This window comes from Agelaius phoeniceus, chromosome 1, assembly GCF_051311805.1.
Source record: "Agelaius phoeniceus isolate bAgePho1 chromosome 1, bAgePho1.hap1, whole genome shotgun sequence".
NCBI classification, from domain to species: domain Eukaryota; kingdom Metazoa; phylum Chordata; class Aves; order Passeriformes; family Icteridae; genus Agelaius; species Agelaius phoeniceus.
Window position 1 is genome coordinate 45471878 of NC_135265.1, and position 21119 is coordinate 45492996.

Consider the following 21119-nt stretch of genomic DNA (forward strand, 5'->3'; position numbering starts at 1 on the left):
CTAAACACTACAGGATTGTTGTCTTTTTAAGTTGTCTGTGTAGCTTGAGTTTGTAATTCTTCTTGAGATGTATCTCTAGCATAAGATTGCTGATTTCTGGTTTCACAGTGCTATCCATGCACTTGACAAACTTCCAAGACAGTTTTGGATGCTAGGTACATGATCGAGCCCATGCAGGCCTACATTCAGCTGCATTGCACTTACTGTCAGCCAACCAAGATAGGTTTTAAGGCATGAAAGAGAATAGGAGAAAGGACAGAGAAGGGTGGTAATTGTATAATGTAATTTTCCAAATAATTAAGCTCATATGTTGTTCTTTCAGCTTCATTTTGTTTTAAAGATGCTATCATAATACATTCCTGGGTTTCGCAGAATTTTCAGGTCTAACTTAAAACCTGTGATGCTCAGAGCTGGGCTGCCTGACAAACCTTACTTTGTTTTTAGATGAAATCAGGATGTATATTGCCAGAGGAAGAAGTAAATAAACACAGAACACTTCAGGCTCCCTCTGGTGTTTGAGTAGGACATACAGTGATTCTCTCTGATGGGCGAGTGCTGTGCTGAGCGCAGCTTTGTAGATGAGGGTCAGAACAGGACATGAAAGGTTGTGCAGGGAACTGAGACACCTAGAGATGGATAAAAAAAGAATAATGTGTTTACTGAAGAGTATCCACTTGAAAAAGAGGTGTGTTTATATGTAAGGCTGCAGTTAGACCTGAAACATGGGTGCTAACTCACCTCCTCCCCCTACCCTCTTATATACAAGCACTCTTCCAGAGAGATGTGCTTGTAGCAAAGCAAAATCGTCCTGTCCTACACCAGAAGCAGGGATCTGGCTTTTGCTGTTCCTGTTTCTCTTCTGCAAGTAAAATGGCAATACTGTCACCACTGGATCCTAACTGAGCTCTCAGTGTCTTCAAACTGGGAAATGTTTTTCCTGTTTGTTCTTAGTTTCATTTGTTTAGGTTTTTTCAGGACATGTCATACAACAGTCAAAGTTTGGGAGAAGGGAAAAAGAATGGGCTCTGGGTGAACGTGTGAGGAGCAGTAATGGCTAAATGAATAAGGGTACCTTGTAAAGGCATTGCATGGATTACAGTTGCATTGGTATATGTAGCCTCTGTTCCACTTCTATAGACTTGCTCACATAAATTCATTACATCGATCAAACTATGGTATTTTACGCTCCTAGCACTTCCCTAAATTTTTAACCTCAGAAGTACAATAAAGGAATGTTTATACTCATATTCTGAGATCAATATGAAATATCCATAATTACTAGCTTACAAATTCCTTGCAAACAAAGCAGTAGCACTTTCATATGTGGGCAACCTTTTTTTTTCCTTTTTTTTTACTTGGTAGGTGATGGTGTAGAGCTACTGGCATGCCCACCAGCATTTGTTGAGGAATAACCTCTTGTCTCTCTCCCTTACAACCCTCCTCTCCATCTGGTTAATCAAGGTCAGCTAATCTGAACTGACCCAAAATAAATGTGCACCCAAATGTGGCTCTACATATTACTACACAGCTGTGCATTCGTTCTGCTGACAGACCCATTCCTGATAAGCTAATCATTATTTTTGTAGTCTTTTTAAAGGAACAATGCTTTTAAGGGAATCAGATGTCTAAGAGGCCAGTAGAAGGATGGAAACAATCAATTGCAACCAGAATATGTCTGTCAGTAGTGAACAGAAAGCCAGCTTGGGCAGACCCTTGAAGGACATATGTTCTAAGCCTTTTGCAGGAGACGGACCAGTCATCTTTGCTTTCTCCCAACCTGCTGTTCAAGGGTTTGCCCCGATGGATGGGAGATCCACAAGGGGTGGTTAGGAGAGAATTTTCTTTCAATTGAGTGTGAAAATCTGCCTGTTCTTGCCCTTTTTTAGAAGGTTGTTAACAGATCCTTTTCCACATACAAGATTAACTAAGGAACAGATGCTCCAAACCCTTGGTATTTCACTCCCACTGCTAGATGTCTGGACTGCATACATTTGAGCAGAGCAAAAATCACTTCCAGGATAAATAGGCTGTGGCAGAGTGGCATCATTTGCAAGCTCATACTGTCTCCTTCCTGGTGTGGGAGTTTTCTTACCAAAGGATGCTTAAGCTGTTAATGCTTAGGGATTGCTACTGTATTTGCTACCAGACCTACTGGTTCTGTCTGTGCATTGATTATATTCACAGAGCACAGCCGAGAGGGGGATTTGCTGCACCACTGGCAGGCATAGCTGCAGAATTTGCAAGGGAGCAGAGGGGATCAATAAGGTTGCATTTAAGTCATTTGAGTTTATGTATCAGTTCTAGGTTGATTCCCTGAATGAACAAGGTAGTCCTCAAAGCCCAGCTTAGCAGCTGCCACTCAGGTCAGAGCCTGCACAGCACGGATTCAGAGTGTTGCCCAAATCCAGAGGTACCTGCCCTCAGCATGGGTGTTGAGGTCCCTGTGCCTGCAAGGGCTCCTACTGTGGTGACCCCGCAGCTGCCCTATGGCACCCGGGGTTCCCAGTCCCTCCTGGCCCTGGGAGAGTCCTTGACCTATTCCAAATAATTGCAGAACAAATTACTGTTTCACTAGTTCTACCAGACTGAAGTATAATGCAAGAGTGGAAACAAGGTGAAATAGGCGGGAAGTGGGGGAAAAACATTCATGATCCAGTTCTAAAGTCCCATCAGATGCTTTTGTGACCTATTTTGAATTACCATTTTGGCTTTTCTTTAGGAGAAAGAGGAATTCTTTTTCATCTTTTGGTGAAAACCCAAACTTCGTCATCTTTTATTGCAAAATCTTCATGTTATCTCTCTAAACAATATGCATACATATAAGGCAGATGTTCAAGGTAAAGAATCTATAGATTATCAACATTAGACTCAATATTCTTTATAATGGTTTATAAAGTTGTTCTTGCTTTTGGTTACTTGCTTTTCTTTAATTTATTCTGTGTTCAGAAGAGTGAGCTCATAAATTGTTACTGATAGAAAATGGAATATTTCTATTTATTAAGTAATGGAAGATGGGATTATTTTTATTCACTCCTTCCTTCTTTAATCTTCACAAACCACTTTGTCTTTTTAAATTTTTTTTATTGAATGCCATCAATGAATAAGATGATTCCTTTTAGTTCTAGTTCAGTGAAAAATGAAGGCTGAGTTCTCTCCATCCAGACATTTTAAACTATGCAACAGAATTCCATGAAGAGGAATTAAAAAAAATAAAGGATAGTAATGTGTCTGTAATTGAAACAAACATGTCACAGGAGGTGCCACTAGGCAGGATTTGGCGGGGAACTCATCTAACTCAAGTGTCTATAAATGCATGTCAATACCCCAGCTGTATTTTGTGAGCTCTGCTGCACTGCCCAGCACTCCAGCGTGCAGCATCTGCCTCTGTGGGGTGTGTGCAGAGCACAGCAAATGATCAGATGATCTGCAGGGCTGCAGTGCCATCTGCTGATGCACCAATTTGCTGCAGCGTCCAACTGCAAATATACAGGGCAGCCTTGTCATTTATAACACATAAATACCCCTAAAATAGCACTTGGTGGATGGGTTGGGGTTTTTGTTTGCTGAGGAAGCAGAACTTCTGGCTAGGAAATACACTAAGTATCTTTAGCTCCTTTCTTGACATCTCATGTCTTTATAAATCAAAACCAAAGTTCCTACATTCCTGCCTTATTTTGAAAATTGTATCTAGACTCCTGTATTTTTTTGGACACTTTCAGTTCTTCTGCCCTGAGATCTTGATGCAGTCCAAGCATGTAGGCAGTTGATAAAGCTTGAGGGACATGGTTCCTTCATTTGGTCAGTAAAAATCCCTTGTTCCAAACCAAACTGATCTAAGAGCCTATCAGGGTAGCCAGCCTTACCTCCAGTACCTCCGTGCATCCATTCACAGGGAAACCACATAGAGCATCAGCCCCCAGGCAGGCTTCTCAAGCCTGTTCCCTTATTTTCAGTGTTTTGCTTCCTCTACAAATGTCCCCAAGGGAAAGACATCCCCTGTGGTTCTACAGATGAGCTGTTACCTCTGTGAAGAAGAGAGGCACTGATGCAGCACAGTAATGTGTGCTTCGGCTGCCTGCACAGGTCAGTGCAGCAGTGAAGTCAGCCACAGGGAAGGAGGATGTAGCCCATGCTGCAGCTGTAGGGCTGGGGAGTTAGTGGTGCTGGCTGAGTTTAAGTTGATGCAAGCCCTCATCATGCCAGCCAGGATGAGGGCTTTTGCTGTGTTGCCTCACACCAAGTAACTATCTTTCTAGTTTGCTCTTGATTTGCAAAAACAATAAAAAGAGGTCTTGAGGTCGTTTGCATTTCAGGTAGAGTCATGACTCGGGCTGCTAATTGATTGGAGATTAACTTGTACACAAACATTTGCTTTTGTGCTCTGAAAAATACAGTCAATTTAGACTGGTTTGTTCTCATGCCAGGATGTGCTTCTGTCCTGTTCCTACACCAAGCTTGGCTATTGACACTCCTTTTTTGTGTCATTATCAGTACTACCAGTGATTTGAACTGCTCAGAGATTAATGTTTATGCTTTCTTTCCACCCCTGCTTGTCTGAGTAAAACAATTCTATTATCTCTCCCTCCAGCCCTACCTGAAACTAAATTTCAGAACAAGAAATAACCTAATCTTCCACTTTTATGTATTCTTTGTTGGAATTGGAGTTTATCAGAACATCGGTACTCCTTGATCATTTCAGTCTCTCCAGATACAAGAACTACAGAGACCTGCAAATGTAGTAGTGAAGAGTGCAAGTTCAATAGCATCTCCCTTTTTCAGGGTCTAAATGTAGGGGTGCAGCCAAGCTATTTTATCATGCCATTACTTTTCTCTCCTTGAGCCTTCTGTGACATTGAACCATCCTCAGTGAGAAGAGGTAGTACATCTAGCAGAGCAGTCCAAGACAGATTTTATGAAAAATTCACACAAAGTGTAGAAAAATAATGAGGATGGCCTCAAGCTAAGCTTTGGAGGCACCACAAGCCTTACTACTTGCTATATTCAACTGGATTTCCTGGGAAAATTTCTTAGCAGTAGTTCCTGCCTAATACCAACTTCCTGCTCCACAGAGACCTTGCAAACTGTGGAGAGCAACCTTCCTCTGATCTGACCCAAAAGGTTTAGCACACAACTTTAAAAAATCAGCTTTTCACTAGATAAGCTTGTTTGGTTGAGTTTATTTCAGATCCTAGGCTACTACACCACATGGGACTGTGTCCACTTTCTTTTCTCTGCTTCCTTGTTTTTCAGTTCCTTTCATCCTCCAGGCTGTTCATCTTCTCCTTTTTAAATCCTTCAAGCTGTTGTGTCTCTCCTTGTCCCTCTGAAGGCTTATCTGCCCGATAGTGTCGATGCACCTGAGCTGGCTTTAAATTGCTCAGGCACTGCTGGCCACAGCTTTGCTGCCAAAGCATCAGCCTGGGAGCGGGAGTGCCCAGCTACTTCAGGAGGTTTTGCAGCCTCTGCCAAGTTCTGCCTTGTCAGGGTTAAGCTGCTGGCAGGTCTTAGGTGAGTTGAGAGCAAAGAGCAGATGCTGCCATCACTGTGATGGCATCACTTTGCTGCGATGTTTATGAAATGGTGAGAAGGCACACAAGAAGCTGCCATTTAAACAAAACAGGAAAGCTGTCAAACATAAAGATAGCTCTCATTACTGCAGTCTCAGTTATCATTTTATAGACTAAAGTTCTTCCTGGTGTCTTCTTCTTAAAGATCCACTTCTTTGAGTAATAAGGGAAAATAGATACAACTGATTGAACTGTAGGCTATTCCTTCTTCTGGGTCTTCAGCATCTCTTATCTCTCTTGTTTGCTATATGCACATGGAAGAAGAATGTGCCCTGAGAGAATATTCATGGACAGTCACAACAACTGGCTGCTTCCAGTACATAACAACTTTAACACAAAGATTTCAAAAGATGCAGCAGACACCAGAACTAATTTATTGAAAGCGTGGCAAGTTTGGTAGTTCTAGCTTTACAATGAATGAAGTGAACCACAGCACAGTTAACACTCAGCAGAGTTCAGGTGGCAAATTTGTGGCAGAATTGTTTATATTGTCCACATATACTGCCAGGATGAAATCAAAGTTTATGAGCAAATTCCCTATAGTGAAACAATTTATGTACCTGTATGCATTGCATTAAATTATTTTATTTAATTTTATTACTTTTTCATGGTTAAGAAGGATTCAGATGATCTTGATCAGTGAAAGATCTAGTTCAAGGTTTGGAACAGACTAAATACACACTTGAATATGGCTGACTTGGAAAAGTGATGCACCTGAAAGATTCCCTATAGTAAAATTACTTCAAACTTGTTGTGAATAGTTTATATCACTAAATTTGTCCAGTGCATCATATTAGGATCTATGTCTTTGTATGGACAAGATTAACAAAGTGGTAGTTATAGAAAATATAAAAAATATCTAGTGCAGTAATCTTGGCTGTTCTTCATCAATTCAGAAGCCAAACTAAACCCCTGTGCTTAATTGAGTTTCCTTTTACTGCTGAGCCAAGGATACAGGAAGATTTGCAGTTAATTAAATCTTCTGGCATGGTACATGGGTCCCACAGAGGAGCATTTCAGATGAGAGGAGGTGCAGCCAGAAAGTGGTATAAGTGTGGCTTTCAAGCCAGCAGGACTCCCAGCAATGCTTATGCTGTCCTGGGAATTTAAGGGACTTGAAAATAGCTGAAAGGCAAGTTCTCCTTTACCTCACCTGCACCAGTGCAAACCAGACCTGATACAGGCAGAGACTTGCCCTTTTGAGAGTAGCAGATTAAGTTAATTATTTGTAATTTGATCACTAAAAATGTACAAGGATTTGAGAGTGCCAACTTGACCTGTGCAAAGCAGCTGAGCCACTTGAAAACCTGGCATATATGGTCTTCTACTGACTCTGCTGGGAAGGCAACTTGACTTGACCTCTGAGAGCCTTGTTTCTACCACTATATATCTGTGATTTGATATGCAAGTGTGAGTTCTGCTGAAATCAGCAGGACACTGACAGGACTAAAAGCTTTTCAAAACGGGACAAATTTAAATGTGTCTTCTGTAACTGTCTGACTTCTCTGTGCCTAGGTCAAAACTAAAATGTCTGATCTGTTTATGTGGTACTGAAGGCATGTCCCTTCCCCCTCAGTAGCAGTCAGGCTGATTAACAATTACAACAGTATTTTATCTTGTTATGCCTTGAAATGTGACCCTCCTAGAACTAAACAGATGTGCAATTGTAGGCTAAGTTGACTTCATTAGTAAGACAGAATAAAACTGCTCAGCATATTGGGTGTTATGTATGTATGTCCTAGCAAACAGAATTCTGCATTAAAATCAGTTGAGTTACATATCTTTCTGGGGAACAGGCTGTTTGTTTGCTTTTTTTCAGTTTTTAACTTCTGCAAATTGTTACACCAGATGGCCTGTTGAGCCAACAATAGATCATCATGTCTCACCACAATGGGATCTCTTTCTGGCTAACTTGAGTCAAAGCAGTTCAATATCAGTCCTCACCAAGCACATTCCCAACAACTTCACCTTAATTATTTCTCTCCATCTGGTCCATGGTAGTATAAACGATTTCCTGCCTCTTTGCATAGCATCAGAAATGCACATAAATAAGCAATTTAATGCTGAATTCTTTTGAATACATTAAATCCCATTTGTGATGTTAGCAGATCCCACACTTCCATGGGTAACTGAATACTAATTATGGTAAAGAGCTGAACAATTAACTTCTTCTGTTTTTAAATTTCACTCTCTGATTTTTAATCCCACAGAGGTCTCAGTCTGCATTCTCCCTGGCTAGTGAAGATATGGCCAGTAAAGGACAAGACCCTGCATCATCTGTGGCCGAGGCTCTTGGGAGGCAGCAAAAGGGACAGTCCAGGAAGCAGAAGGAACGCAAGCACTCTGCTTTACCCAGCTGGAAGAGTGTAGACAGGCTAAATGAAACAAGTAAATATTTCTAGTACGAATAAGATTCTTTTTTTGGTTCTCACTCATGTGTGGAATAAATACAACTTAAAGCAAGGACCTTCTCTAGGGCATTTCTGCTGACCTTTGTGCTTTCAGAGGTCACATGTAAAATGTATATTCGATGTTGCCATGTCACAATTTCATTGGGCTATGTCATTGCTTATCTTAACTTTCTTTTAAAAAAAGTATTCAAAATTAGAGTCTTTGTGAAGTTGATTTTAGACTGCTGCAAAATTTAGACAACTGGTTTGGATACATTTCAGAGCTTCTAAGACACAAGAGCTCAAGGGCCTTTCTTTGTCATTGGTAACCTGTCCTCCAGTTGAAGGAGTTTGCAGCCCCTTGTATCCCTTCCATGACACAGGGTAACTGTTCATTAGCTTTTGTGGTGAGCCAGTCATTAAAATAATTCACATTTAGAATTTCTCCTTAGGACTTTATTTTCAACTCTGATGGATTCACAAATGCAGTATTCTGTGCAGCCCTACTCACTTGTGCTTCCAGACTTGTCTCAGGAAGCTGTATGTGTAGGAACTCCACAGACCAGCAGCTTCCCTGGATCTGACTGCTGTCACCATGCATTAGGTATGGATGTAAATATGGATGATGGATGATGAGCAGCTTTCCAAGTCAGCTCCATTCCTGAATCAGCACCCTGGGATAGAGTGCAATTCCCTGCTTACTTCTAGATGACATAAAAACAGGTTGTAAGTGTAGAAGATATCAATGTGTGTAAGTATCTGAAGGGAGGGTGTCAGAGGACGGATCCAGGCTCTGCTCAGTGGTGCCAAGCAATAGGACAAGAAACAACAGGCAGAAACTGATGCACAGAAAGTTCCATCTGGATATGAGAAAGAACTTCTTCACTGTGCAGGTGACCAAGCGCTGGAACAGGTTGCCCAGAGATGCTGTGAAGTCCCCTTCACTGAAGATATTCAAGAACCTGGATGCAATCCTGTGCCATGTGCAGGTTGGTTGGACCAGCTGACCCACTGTGGTCCCTTCCAACCTAACCCTTTCTGTGCTACTGCAGATGTGGCTCCTGCCCTTGGGGTGCTCCCATTTCCGTTGCCTCTCTTGTTCTGGCTGAAGCATTTGCAAGGCCACAAGAGTGTAGCACCAGGCAACTCCCTCACCCTAGTGTTGGTTAGTTTTTACCCCTACAGTTGCACAAAGGGGAAGAGCTGAACTCATTGCAGTACCATTCCCTGTATCCAAGTGTTGTCATCCCATGGCAGAATCTGCCTGTTCTTGCTTCTTCTCTTGTAGCAGCTGTAGAGCCCATCTGACCCCTGTAGCACACTGGTTCATGAAGCTGCACAAGCAGAAAATTTCTTTTGTGGGGTGAGTTCACTGGTGCTGTAGCTCCCACAGCTGCCTCACTAGGCACTGGCAGGCACAAACAGTTACAGTGTGTGTTTGGGTTTGATGGTGACCAGGGACCAGAGCTGCCATGTGTTCAATTTGTTTATCTGTAATGCCAGTTGATAAATGGGGAGACTGAAATTTAGACAATTTCAGTGCTTCTCCTCCCCCGTGAAAGAAATTAATATTAAAGTAGCACTAAAATCTAACTTAACCAAGTATGCATTACTCTGTGAATTTCTTAACCAGCCCACTGTCAGACGTGTTTTTCTCCTGGGCATTTTAGTGGAAGGCCTATTTTCAGTAAAGCAGTTAATTTGCTCCTAAAATTTAAGCACCCACTTGAATCCCATTTCATTCAACTGTTGAGCAATTTAGTATTTAACAATTGCTTAACCACAGAAGAACGACAAATTGACCCAGGTTTTTTTGGGCAGTCTATGCAGAGGATTTGTTCTGCTTCTTTCATCTAAAAACCACATTTGTGATTAAAGTGTGGTGCCTATTGAGCTAATAGTAAGTAGCTGACTGTGCTAATAATATCTGTAAAAAATGGTCTCACCTATGCAGTATTAAGCAGCTTTGTATTATGATACAGAAAACAAGAGAAATCTCAACGAAGAGTTTGGTGTGGTAACATCAATGGGCCTTTTAGGCATGTAGCCAAAAAGTAGTTCACAATTCATTTTGGTTGCAGTTCATATTGGTTTAAATGGTGACTCAAGAGCCTTTATCAATAGTCTTAAAATGAAACTTCTTAAATCTTTTTTTCCTTTTCACATGAATGAATTATAGCTTATGCCCAAAGAATTGTGTGAAAAAAAAACATTCTTTCAAGTGATTTCATTTTGGAAAATCGGGAAGGGAGCACTTGACATTGTAGAATAAAAGTGGGATAAAGCTGAGTCAGCTTTCTGAATATAGAGGTCTCGGTTGCTTTCTACCCTGTTTGTCCTCTAAGATGTAATCAACTAGTATCCTGTCCTTTCTTCAGTTAATTGAGGTTGGTAGACTGATTCTCATGTGGTGTTGTTAAATAGAATAAGGGAATATGGTTTGGGGGAGAAAAAAAGTTTGTGGCTCTCCATTACCTTTGTGCAATATGGTGCAGCTGAATTCAATTCCTGTTGGAGATTTATATCCTGCAGAGCTGTTGGCTTTGTTTGAAGGAACAATGTTTTAAGGAAAGTTCTTTCCCTCAGAGGAAGTTCTTTCTCTCAGGAGAACCCTATACTTAGATTAGTTAGTATAGTTAAGAAAAGTAAACAAGCAGGAGTTTCTTGTGCTTGATAGCTTGTTTGTTTTTTTGGTTTTTTTCTCCAAAATCGGGGGTTACTATAAAGAATTATTAGTTCTCCTTACACACCTGACTTCAGTTATATCCTTGCTTGGTCAGTGCCTCTAGAGAGCTAGTATGATTTTGCTTTTCTTTTAAGCAGGAGTAAGAATTGTATTTTCTCAAGTTCTCTAAATTGACTTAAAACTTAGGAAATGAAAGCAAGCCAAAAGGATTCAAATGAGTAAGAAATGCAAAAGTTGTCATAAAACTCTCATAGCTCCTAAGTTTAATTACAATTTAATTTTTGTTTTGTTTTTTGTGGGGGTGTTTTGGTGGTGGTAGTGCACCTCAGACTTTGTTTTTTTTAAACTAAGCACAGCTTACTGCATATTAATGTTCTTTATGAACAGCTCCAGGGAAAAAGTAATCTTCCTTTCATCCTAGTATTTGTAACCATCTAATGCAAAATGCCTAATTATATTCTACAAGAGACCCAGATATTACTGTGTCCATTTGAAAATAGTGATGTTCAGCTTACATTATGAGAAAACTAATGGTTTGTTTTAAGTATTACTATAGGTTTCTGAAAATAACAAATTTGAAGGGAGGAATCCTTTAGTCTGAAAAGTTCATTAAGTAGGCTAGATTACTGTGTAAATCCATGGCATTATATATTTTTCAAGTGCTGCAGAAGGCAGAATCATTGCACATCCATATGTCCCATGCAGGGAATTTTCAATTTTGATTGGAAATTAAATCTAAATTTAGAAGAAATAGAATTCTCCGAGTTATGAGAGTTAAAGAGCACTTTGTGCTTTTTTGGTTTTTGTGTTGGGATTGTAAAACATACTCTGAAAATGTGGAAGGACACAAGAGCAGCAGTGCTTGTGTCAGAATCAGCACATTTGGTATTTAGTCTGGGGTAGAGCAGCCATAAGCAAGAGTCTAGGAGAGATTAGGACAAAGAAAGTATTTTTCATACTGCTGCTGAGTAGGCTCTGAACCTCTAGAACTATCAATTTAATTACTATCTCAGCTATTTCTGTATTTAGTAAATTTTAGTAGATCTCTCCTCCATGTTCATAGCCATCTCTGTTTTATCACAGATCATTTCAAGCATCCACAACAACCTTGGGCAAGAAGCTCCATAGGTCTGGTATCCATTGCATCACACTACTTTATTTTGTTTGTTTAAAACCTTGATTTCTCTAGCTTCACTTCATGCCCTCTAGTAGCTAGGTTGGAATAGATTCCCCCATCTCTTTTAGGTTATATTCTCTCAGTCTTCTGTCCTCCAGATGGCAGAGCTCTGGCTTACTTAATCATTCCTTGAATGGACACCATTTCAGAACCTGGTACAACCTCTGTTGCTCTTCTCTGATTCTTTTTCCATCTCTCATTTTCAATGTGGGGGACCAGAATTGCACACCAGAATGAAAGACATTTGAAAAACTCAGGATTTATGCATGCCTGTGTGCTTATGTTCCATCAGTCTTTCCTAATCATTCTTTTAGAAAAAAACTTTGGTCCAAGTACTCTTCCATTTTAGTCATCACCATGACTTAAAGTGGTGGCTTCCAAGTAGTAGGGCAGCTTGGCTCTCAATATGGGAGAGTTCACGTGGCAGCAGCACTTGCACTTGTTTGTTGGTTTTGTTGAAACTTTCAATCTGTGGCAAGTAAAAGCAGCCATTCACAGTGTAATCACAGCTGTTCTCATTTCCTTTCCATAGGTCCGCCTTCTGTTTTCCAAAGCACCGATGGAAACTGGGTAGCTTTGCAGAACGTCACCCTGCCTCGTCCTCGAATGCTGGCCAAACCAAAGAGTCAGGTGTTCAAAGCTTTGGAGAATGAGTCCAGCATTGTGTCTGCCTATGACGAGATGGGCTCGGACAGCGAGGATGACTATGACTGGAACGTGGCCTTGAACAAGCTGCGGCGGAGACCCCGGCAATTGCCAGACGACTTCTATTACTCCAATTCCCAGTATGGCACCGAGTGGGTTTATGGCAACAATCAGTACCAGGCAGTGACCTCCCCCTCCTCTGGCTTATACACCAACACTGAGACACTGTTCTCTGATTCGGAAACATCTTCAGTAAACTCTTCCCAGGAAGCTAAAGGACCTAGCAAACTTCTCTGGTTGCAAAGCAGAACTCAAACTGAAATGCCCAGAATGGAAAAGAAGCACTTCCATGGAGAACTAGATGTGAACTTCAATCCACAGGCAACTAGCTTGGAGTATTCAGACAGCAGTGAGACTGAAGGAGTCCATTATGATTTAGAAAAGAGATCAAGAAGGTGGAAGAAGAACAAAGCCATCTCTGAAGACTTATGTGAAGAAAAGAATCAGGCAAAAGCCAACAAGATGAATTTAAGTCAGGTAATTGTGTTTGAGCTTACCAAATGCATTTTCAAAAAGAGCTGGGCAAAACTAATTAATCCATGCTGGCAATATCATGTGAATCATGAGTGGGAGATGAAGTGTTCTTGCAAGCTTTATCTTCCTTATGTCTCCTAAGTAAGAAGAAGAAAAAGCAGGGTGTTAGACAGGCTTTACCTTTTTCTCAAATAGGCCACTTTCATCCAATCAAAGACTTCATTAATGTTGTAAAATACAGTGCTCTGAAGAAAAAAACCCTCAAGATTTGTCAACAGCTGAGAAATGTTAATTAATCACTTGTTTTGTTGTGCTGGGTTTTTTTTTTTTAACTTCTGTTTTCTTGATATAAGAAATAACTCATATGCCTGGGAATCTGCTCTGCAGTGTCTACAAATAATCTGGTAAGGAATAAAGCTAATGAGCAGCAGAAATTCAAAAAGGGCTTTTTGTGAAATCCAGTCCAAGTGACATCTGTTTTTAATTGGTCATCTTAAGATGAGTTCTGATGTGATAGGGGGAGTGTTTGCAAACTACTTCCATTTAAATAATTTGTCAGTTCATTAAGAAAACAAACAAAACCCAAAGAAACAAGCAAAAACCCCAGACTCTACTATCTCAAACTCCAAAAAATTGTTCATACAGCTTGAAGACAGCAAACATATGATTTAAATTACAGGTGTTAACCAGAAAGGTGAATAATTACAGGTGGATAACCAGAAAGCCAAGTCTCCTCTATTTGGAGTTTGTCCAGACCTGGGACTGATATTAAGGGATCCATTTGTTCCCCAGAATTTTGTTAGCAGTGCAAGCACACAAGCTCAGGAGAATATTGACCCCTTGTCCAGTTCCATTTCCCACATCCTACCCCTCTTAAATCCTGAAGCTGCATCATTGCTGCAGCAGAGTAATAATAAGCCTGAAGCAAGGAACTGAGGGCTGGCTTCTCCCTGCGCCTTTGATTGTGAGCAGCCTGATTCAGTCTTAAAGCTGTCCGACCAAATTTAGGATGCCTGGAACAGTTTTTCTTTCCTTGTGCTACTAGCCTGTATTTCCTATAGAAAAACATCAGTACACCTGATTGTAAGTCAGTATTAGGATTCTAGATTTCAGCAGGGTTTTAATGCTGGATGTCATTAATTCTGGACCCATTCCATCTGCTTTTAGGACAGAGTGTGGGTGTTCGGGGTGTTCTGTACTGATTCATTCACACTTGTGTCCTCATATAAAATCAACAGTTCTCGAAGGGAAGTATGATGTAATATAATGTGATCTGATGACACATCAGTGGCCATTATTGACTTCCTGGAACATCAGACAGAATTACAAGGCTTTACAGGGACTGCACGAAGATTATATCTTGTACACAGACTTCTGCATTTAGCTTTATGGCTTTGTTTTCTTTCTTTCGTGACCTCTGTGTGTCTGTATTCATATTGTGGCTTCCTAGTCACAATAGACAATACGCAGAGCATGGAAGACCAGAGCTCACAGAGAAAGTCCTGGAGACTTTATAGAATCATAGACTAATTTAGATTGGAAACACTTTTAAGATCAAGTCCAGCTGTTAACCCTGCACTGTAGGGTTGACCACTAAAAGTTGTCCCTAAGTGCCATGACTACATGTCTTTTAAATACCTCCAGGAATGGTGAATCAACCATTTCCCTGGGCAGCCTGTTCTGGTGCTGGATAATCCTTTCTGCAAAGAAATTTTTCATAATATCCAATCTAAACCACCCCCCCCCCCCCCCCCCACTTGTCCAGGTGAGGTCAGAAAGGCAGGGTGCTTCCCAAATATCTGTGTTGGCATCCTTTAGAATCTTAGTGTGTGCTTCAAACTGCAAGCTGGTATGGAAAATTATATTCTTCTTTCCCAAGTCTTTTGTGAGTTGCTTTGTCTCTTATAACCTCTCTGATATGCTGAAAGTGCAAGATTCAGGATTCTAACCCACTCTCCCCTTCATTTTACCCTTGAGGCTAAAAGAGGCTGTTCCTGCTCCCCTGCTTCCTCAGCCTCCTTGGCAAGCAGAGGCACAGTGCCTCCAGATCATGCCACTGTTTCCAAAGCAATGAAATTCTCACTAGGAAGTTTATGTATGGGTGGGTTTGCATGTGTTTAGTTTGTGTTTGGACACACACACACAGAGGTGGCTGATTTGACAGCTGGTGCTCACATTGGTAGAACTTTTACTCCAGCCTCTGGCAAACAAGCATTGCTGGCACCAGGAATGGACTGTCTACCACAATTTAGAGCAAGAATGTTGCATGGTTGAACAATTCTAGGAAGCAAGTAAAATTGCCATGCGTGTGAGGAACCTGATTTAATGTATGAAAATGAATTAGCCAGACATCATTTACAGTGCTCAGGTAAATGAGATTAAAGGGATGTCAGAGTTTCATATATTCCCCAGAATTATGTATTGATCTTGGTAAAATGATTGATTTGAGGCTGCAGTAGGGAGAGCCCTACATATAAACAGTTTTACAAAATTATAGTGTCAGTGTGTGAAGAACTGCAGTCAGCATAGACTTAAGAAAGATTGACTGCAGGGTCTTAAACCAGGCATAGCTTTTCACATTATGAAATTATGCAGAGTTTGCAGAGACCATACAAACTCTTGTTGAACCAAGATATTAGACAGTGAATAACTGATTATATGTCAATTGCAGTAAAGGAACACTTTTTTAGTACTTCACTGCATTGGAATATAATCTTATTTTACTGCATCGTAATAGTAAGATGATAATTTGTTAACCATTATGTTTTCATCAGCATTGTAGAACAGGATTTCAGTTTATCGGTCTAAAAGTTGGGGTTTCATTTCTAATTTTCAAATGGGGAAGGTTGCTTTCTTGTTATTTACTCTCCAGGTTTCTCAGTGAGATGAAAACAAGCCCTTTTTCTTCTTCGTTCTGAGTCTAGGGAGTTGTAAGCAGTTATGGAACCTGCTTACAGTTTCTGGAAAAACTGTAGTCAGTTCATAATTCATAACTGAATTTCAATTTAAAATCAGGTATTTTTAAATCAGGATCCAGTTCCCAGAGTAGGATAATACTGTGGCATTTAAAAAAAAATATATTTTAGACACAAGAGTGGACTGCCGACTTTGTGACCAAGAGAGAATTTTTTGTTTAAAGTCTTCAGTGCCTTAGAAGGGGAAACCTGAGAGCAGATACCAAGATGTGCTGTATCTGTGGAATTTTTTGCTTAATGATAAGTAAAAGAAAAAGCTCCTTTACTGAGCTGTCTGTAGAGATACCATAAACACAGTCATGAAGCAAGATATGAAAACTGTCCTGATAAAACCAGAGTCCTGCTATAAATAATATCTGATTGCTTATATACCACAAAAGACATATTTCTGTGGGAACTGAACTGGAAAGTGCAACCTTTTATGATTTTTATGATTATTTTGCAAATAGTAGCTTTTTACAAAAAATAGGCACTTAAGCCACCAATCATTATCTGCTTTTATTATTAATAATTGTAATAATAGTTGATACTATTAGTAATAATAATGTTGATATATTGACTCTCATTATCTTTTTGAGAGAAGGATATGACTGTTGCTTAATGTAGCTGAAGTTCTTATGTTTCTGATGCAAACTGGAGTGGCTTAATTGCTTCAAGTGAAAGAAGTGCCCTCATTATGAGTTTGCTTCTTTGATCAGGAGACCCCACCTGTTAATTACAGCCCTGCAGCCAGGTAAGGGATGAGCACTGTCAGGCTGCCTGTTCCCACGGGATGGCGCTTGGGATGTATTCTTTAAGAACAGCTCCCTGAAATCACTCTGGCTCTTGATGAGAAACTGCCTGCAAACCTCACAGTTTGTGTATTCTCCTAAAAATTTTCATTTCCAATTTTTGGTTTCCTATATGAAGGGAACTTTCTCACAGGAATTTATAGTTTAACATAGATTTTGTTCTGGAGCATCTTTTTTTGTATCTCATTTCCATCTACTCTGATTACATTGAGAGATCAGCGATTTGTGTGCAAGGATTCGGATAGGGTTTATGAGTAAAAGTGTATTTGTTGTTTTCATTGTCTCCTAAAAGCCTTATGCTTGCATAGAAACACTTGATTTTTTTTTAGTGAAACTGGGTTCATGGCTGTTTCAGTCTGCCAGGCCCTCACAGAAACTCAGTTTTCAGATAAAATGGTAGCCCTTTATTCTTGTTTGTAGTTATTATCATTATGTATAGCTGATAGATGCAAATGGGAATTTACACAATGAATTGTGTAATGGCACAAAAATGTCATTAAACTTACCAGAAAGAGTGAAAACATGAGCAGTAAAGAATAACAAAATTTAATGCAGCATCTACTAAATAATAATAGTAGTACCTGTCAATTTATTTTTTTTTCATGGCTGCTAATGCATTTTTTAATTTGTCAGTCCATGAAAGAGGTATAATCTCCTCACAAATAGTTTGCTGCCACTCTCTGAAAAGCCCAACACAAAAGTCAAGCAGTCTTTTATTAACAGAAACCACAAAGTGCAGCAGTGTTAGGTACCATTATCTCTGCATGTGCACAGGAATTAACAGCTCTAGCCTATATAGATAATCCACCCACTCATTTAAAGGAGGCTGGAAAGCTAAAAAAGGCGTTACAGACATATCTGAGCCCAGCTGTAATACAGTCAGTACTCTCAAGAAACAATATGTATTCAAAACACAGATTTAGCTAATGCAGAATGAGACCCTGGAGTTGCCAGGGCATCTCATGACTTTCATCTGTGCTAGCAGACCTAGCAAAAAGATCTTTAAGTTGCTGCCATGTGTGATTCTATGAAGCCTGGTATTTTTGGGGGATGAAGAGGAGCTGTCATATTGCTATTGTCAATACAGATTCTTTAGATTAACTAGTGTTGCCTCCCATGGGTGTATCTGTGCACTGCTACTCCAATAAAGCTGCTAAGCAGTTAAAGCTAAGCAGATCTATTTAAGAAGCCCCCAGAGGACTGATGCGTGTCCTGCTGCACAGTGAAGTCTGTCAGTACAGCAGTGAGGAGGAAGTGTGGGAAAATCCACCGCTCTGGACTGCCGGCCTCCCTCACTGCTCCACTAGATTTTATATACACATCTGTAAGCTCATTTAAACAAGGATAACAAATTCATGTCTGTACAAGACTGATCTGCTCAAATGTCTGCATAGAATGGGATTTTCTTCTTTTCCTTGCAGATTTGATCTCAAGGTAAATCGTGTTCAGTCTTCCTCAACACTGCTAGAGTAAGCCCACACCCCTAGTGCAGAGCTGTAATCCTAAACCAGGTTTTGGTAGATGAGAGCTGTACCAATTTTTGGAGGTACCAATTAAATAAATGGAAGTCATTCAAGTACAGAGGGGTTCCATTAATTAGCTTAGACTAGATACCTAGCTGTAAATAGCTCAGGTTTAATGAGGTGTATCTTCACTAAACTGTAGTCTCATAAAATAGAAGCATACAGTTTACCTGGGCTTTCTATCCTGTATATTACATAAATTATGATTGTTTCTTTCTTGGGTACAAATTGATGGACTGATTGATTCAGCAACAGATTTCAGGGGTTTTTTTTTAATAGTAGTTTAGTGACTTACGAGTATTGGTCATTTGGCAGATTGTTGGTTGGGGTGTAATACTGATATTTGTCATGAGTTGTAGAGTGATGTGCAAGAAACATCTGAAGAAAACTTCTCTTGCAATTTGAGGAAACATTGTTATGATGGAGATTAATTTAAGAGGTGAAATACACCAGTCTTTTACATGTATATAAGAGAAAGTCATATTATAAAACTGAAGTGAAAACACACTGGTTTGAAATCTTGTTTTTGATCATTGAACAGCTTTTTAGCAGAAAAAGCTTTTTATTTTGCTGAAGCTGATTGTTTGGGAAAAAAGTTTCAGCATAAACCCATGGTTCCCCTTCCATTGTAACTCTCAAATTTTTATTGTTCCTTCAAATCCTGATTTTCTAAAAGGGTCTTCTGCATCCTGAAGGTGAACTATAAAGGAATAATTTAGTTGTATAATTGATTGAATTGCAAATAACTGCTGACAAAAATTGTCCAGAACACTGTGAAAGTGCTGAACACTCCAGTATAGTTTACTGTATGAAAGATGAGAACTGACATCATGAACATGATGTGTCAATCCATTAAAAGCAGTTTGGTGGGTAGGGTTTGTGAGGGAGTAGGCAGAATTAACATTTCCTGTGAGAACTGGAGGTAATTGGTTCATCCCTGAACAGTGCTGCTACAGCTGCTTCTGTTTATGTACTTCCAAATGAATGGAAGACAGAACACAGATTTTAGTCTCTCCAGCAGTGTCTGGTCTTGTCACAGTATGAGAACCTAAGGCACATAGGAATAATTTCCCCTCTGAGAATTGCTCCAAATCATCCTCCTAGGCCTGCTGAGATGTGCCTACCAGTCTGGTCCCAGGCTGAATTCTTCATAGCCACCTTCTGGGTGGTTTTGCACAACAATGTTCCATTTCAAAATATCTGTCACTTTTAAACCTACCTAATACCATCTTATTTCATGGACTTGGCTGAAGCACCAAACAAGCTAGTGATTCAAAACTTTCTCTCAGAGTCATCAGGGAGAGAACACTTCCAGAAGGCAGCAAATGCTATAGGTGGAACAGGTTGCTCTGGGAGGTGCCTGTCTTTCTCCAGGGACTGTAGTGCAAATCAGGGCAAAATGGGTCCGCATCAGACAGCACAGATCCAGAAAATGAATTGATACATACCTGGGGATTAGTTTTTAGAACAACTATGAGATAGTCTCAGAATTTGTCAGCAAGGGCTGACAAAACTATCCCCCTTTCCACCTTATTAAATGCTGGGCAAAGATTTTGCTTTTCATCTCTTCAGCTTCCAAGGGGACTTGTGGCCGAGTCTGTAGCACCCACTGTATTTAACTGACCCTTTAGGGTTTCCCAACTTTAAGGATCCAAGACTCAGAACAGAAGGTGCTCCTGAAGACTGAACTTGTTCCACAGAGGTTGGCATTTGGAAAAAAAAATAATCTCTGTAGAGGATCTACTTATGCAAATAATCACCGGGAAAGCTGACAATTTAAGCCACATCATGTAACAAAAGAGGAGTTTTTCAAAACTTGTTTCCAGCAGTTTTTAAGAATAACATGGATAATGCTCAAGACCAAGCAGTCAGGGAATGAAAGCACAGCTTTCAACTGAAAGGTGAACACAACTTCCAGGTTACAGGTTATTTCATTCCCACACCACACTTTTATCTGCACTGTGCCTGCAAGGGATGGCAGTGCTGGAAATACTGGCATGTATTATTAGTTGCACACAGACACATAGTGATTTTCAGTTCCTTTTTAGATAACATGAAAGTAAGAAGTAATGATGAATATAATCCAGCAAGTGTTGGTTTACATTCCTTTTTTATCAGAACGCTTAGTGTGCTTTCTTTCTAGCTTCCCTGCAGAGTGATCATACCTATAGTTTATAGAAAGCTAGAAAAATATAGCTAGAACTAAAATATAGCTAGAACTTTTTCTCTCTAAGCCTACACAGGATTTTATATGGTTTTTCTAATGTCTTTGTAGGATTTTGATGATTTATCAGAAACAGATGTAAGCAATGAGGATCAGCACCATGATGTCAAGCCTGAACTTATGGAGGACGAGCTTAAATCCAGGTTATTTCAGCTTGCTGCTAAAATGAGTGACAAGGAAACATCATCTGGTGAAGAACAAGAGTCAGAACCTGGAATAGATCTGGAAAACCAGGAGAGTTTGTCCTCAGAGGAAAATGGCAGAAGTATCCAGGAAGAGTTAAAGAAGGTAAGTGGTAGTTAGAAAGGAGTGGGAATAGTATTGTAAGAGTTAGAATGCAAAAAGAGAAAATTCTGCCTAGAAAACTGAACACAGTTGCTTAAAAGAAACCTGAAGTCCTTTCTACTGGGCTAAGCCTGAATCTCTTGTGCAGATAAAAATAAATGTATGTTTTCCTCTCTGTGAGGAACAGAAAGCCTACAGCATCAGTTCCAAGCAGGGAACTTAGCCTGTGCAACAAAACTGTTAACTGGGTGATATTAATGGAATTATGTCAACTTATATTAACTAAAAATGGACTTGCACTTTTGGATTTTAAAAGCATATC

The 21119-nt window shown here is 40.0% G+C and overlaps 1 protein-coding gene across 6 annotated transcripts in view; it reads left to right on the plus strand.

Moving 5' to 3' along the window:
- MYRIP (myosin VIIA and Rab interacting protein) overlaps window positions 1–21119 on the plus strand; it is a 208362-nt gene that overhangs the window by 162886 nt on the left and 24357 nt on the right. For 5 of the 6 annotated variants that reach the window (XM_077178002.1, XM_077177997.1, XM_054646900.2 and 2 more), the window contains exons 9-11: window positions 7778–7955; window positions 12353–13002; window positions 20564–20800. In XM_077178002.1, coding sequence (XP_077034117.1) covers window positions 7778–7955; window positions 12353–13002; window positions 20564–20800 — 1065 coding nt within the window. Of the gene's footprint in view, window positions 1–7777; window positions 7956–8850; window positions 8947–12352; window positions 13003–20563; window positions 20801–21119 lie in introns of all 6 variants that reach the window. The other variant, XM_077178005.1, reaches the window with a different exon arrangement.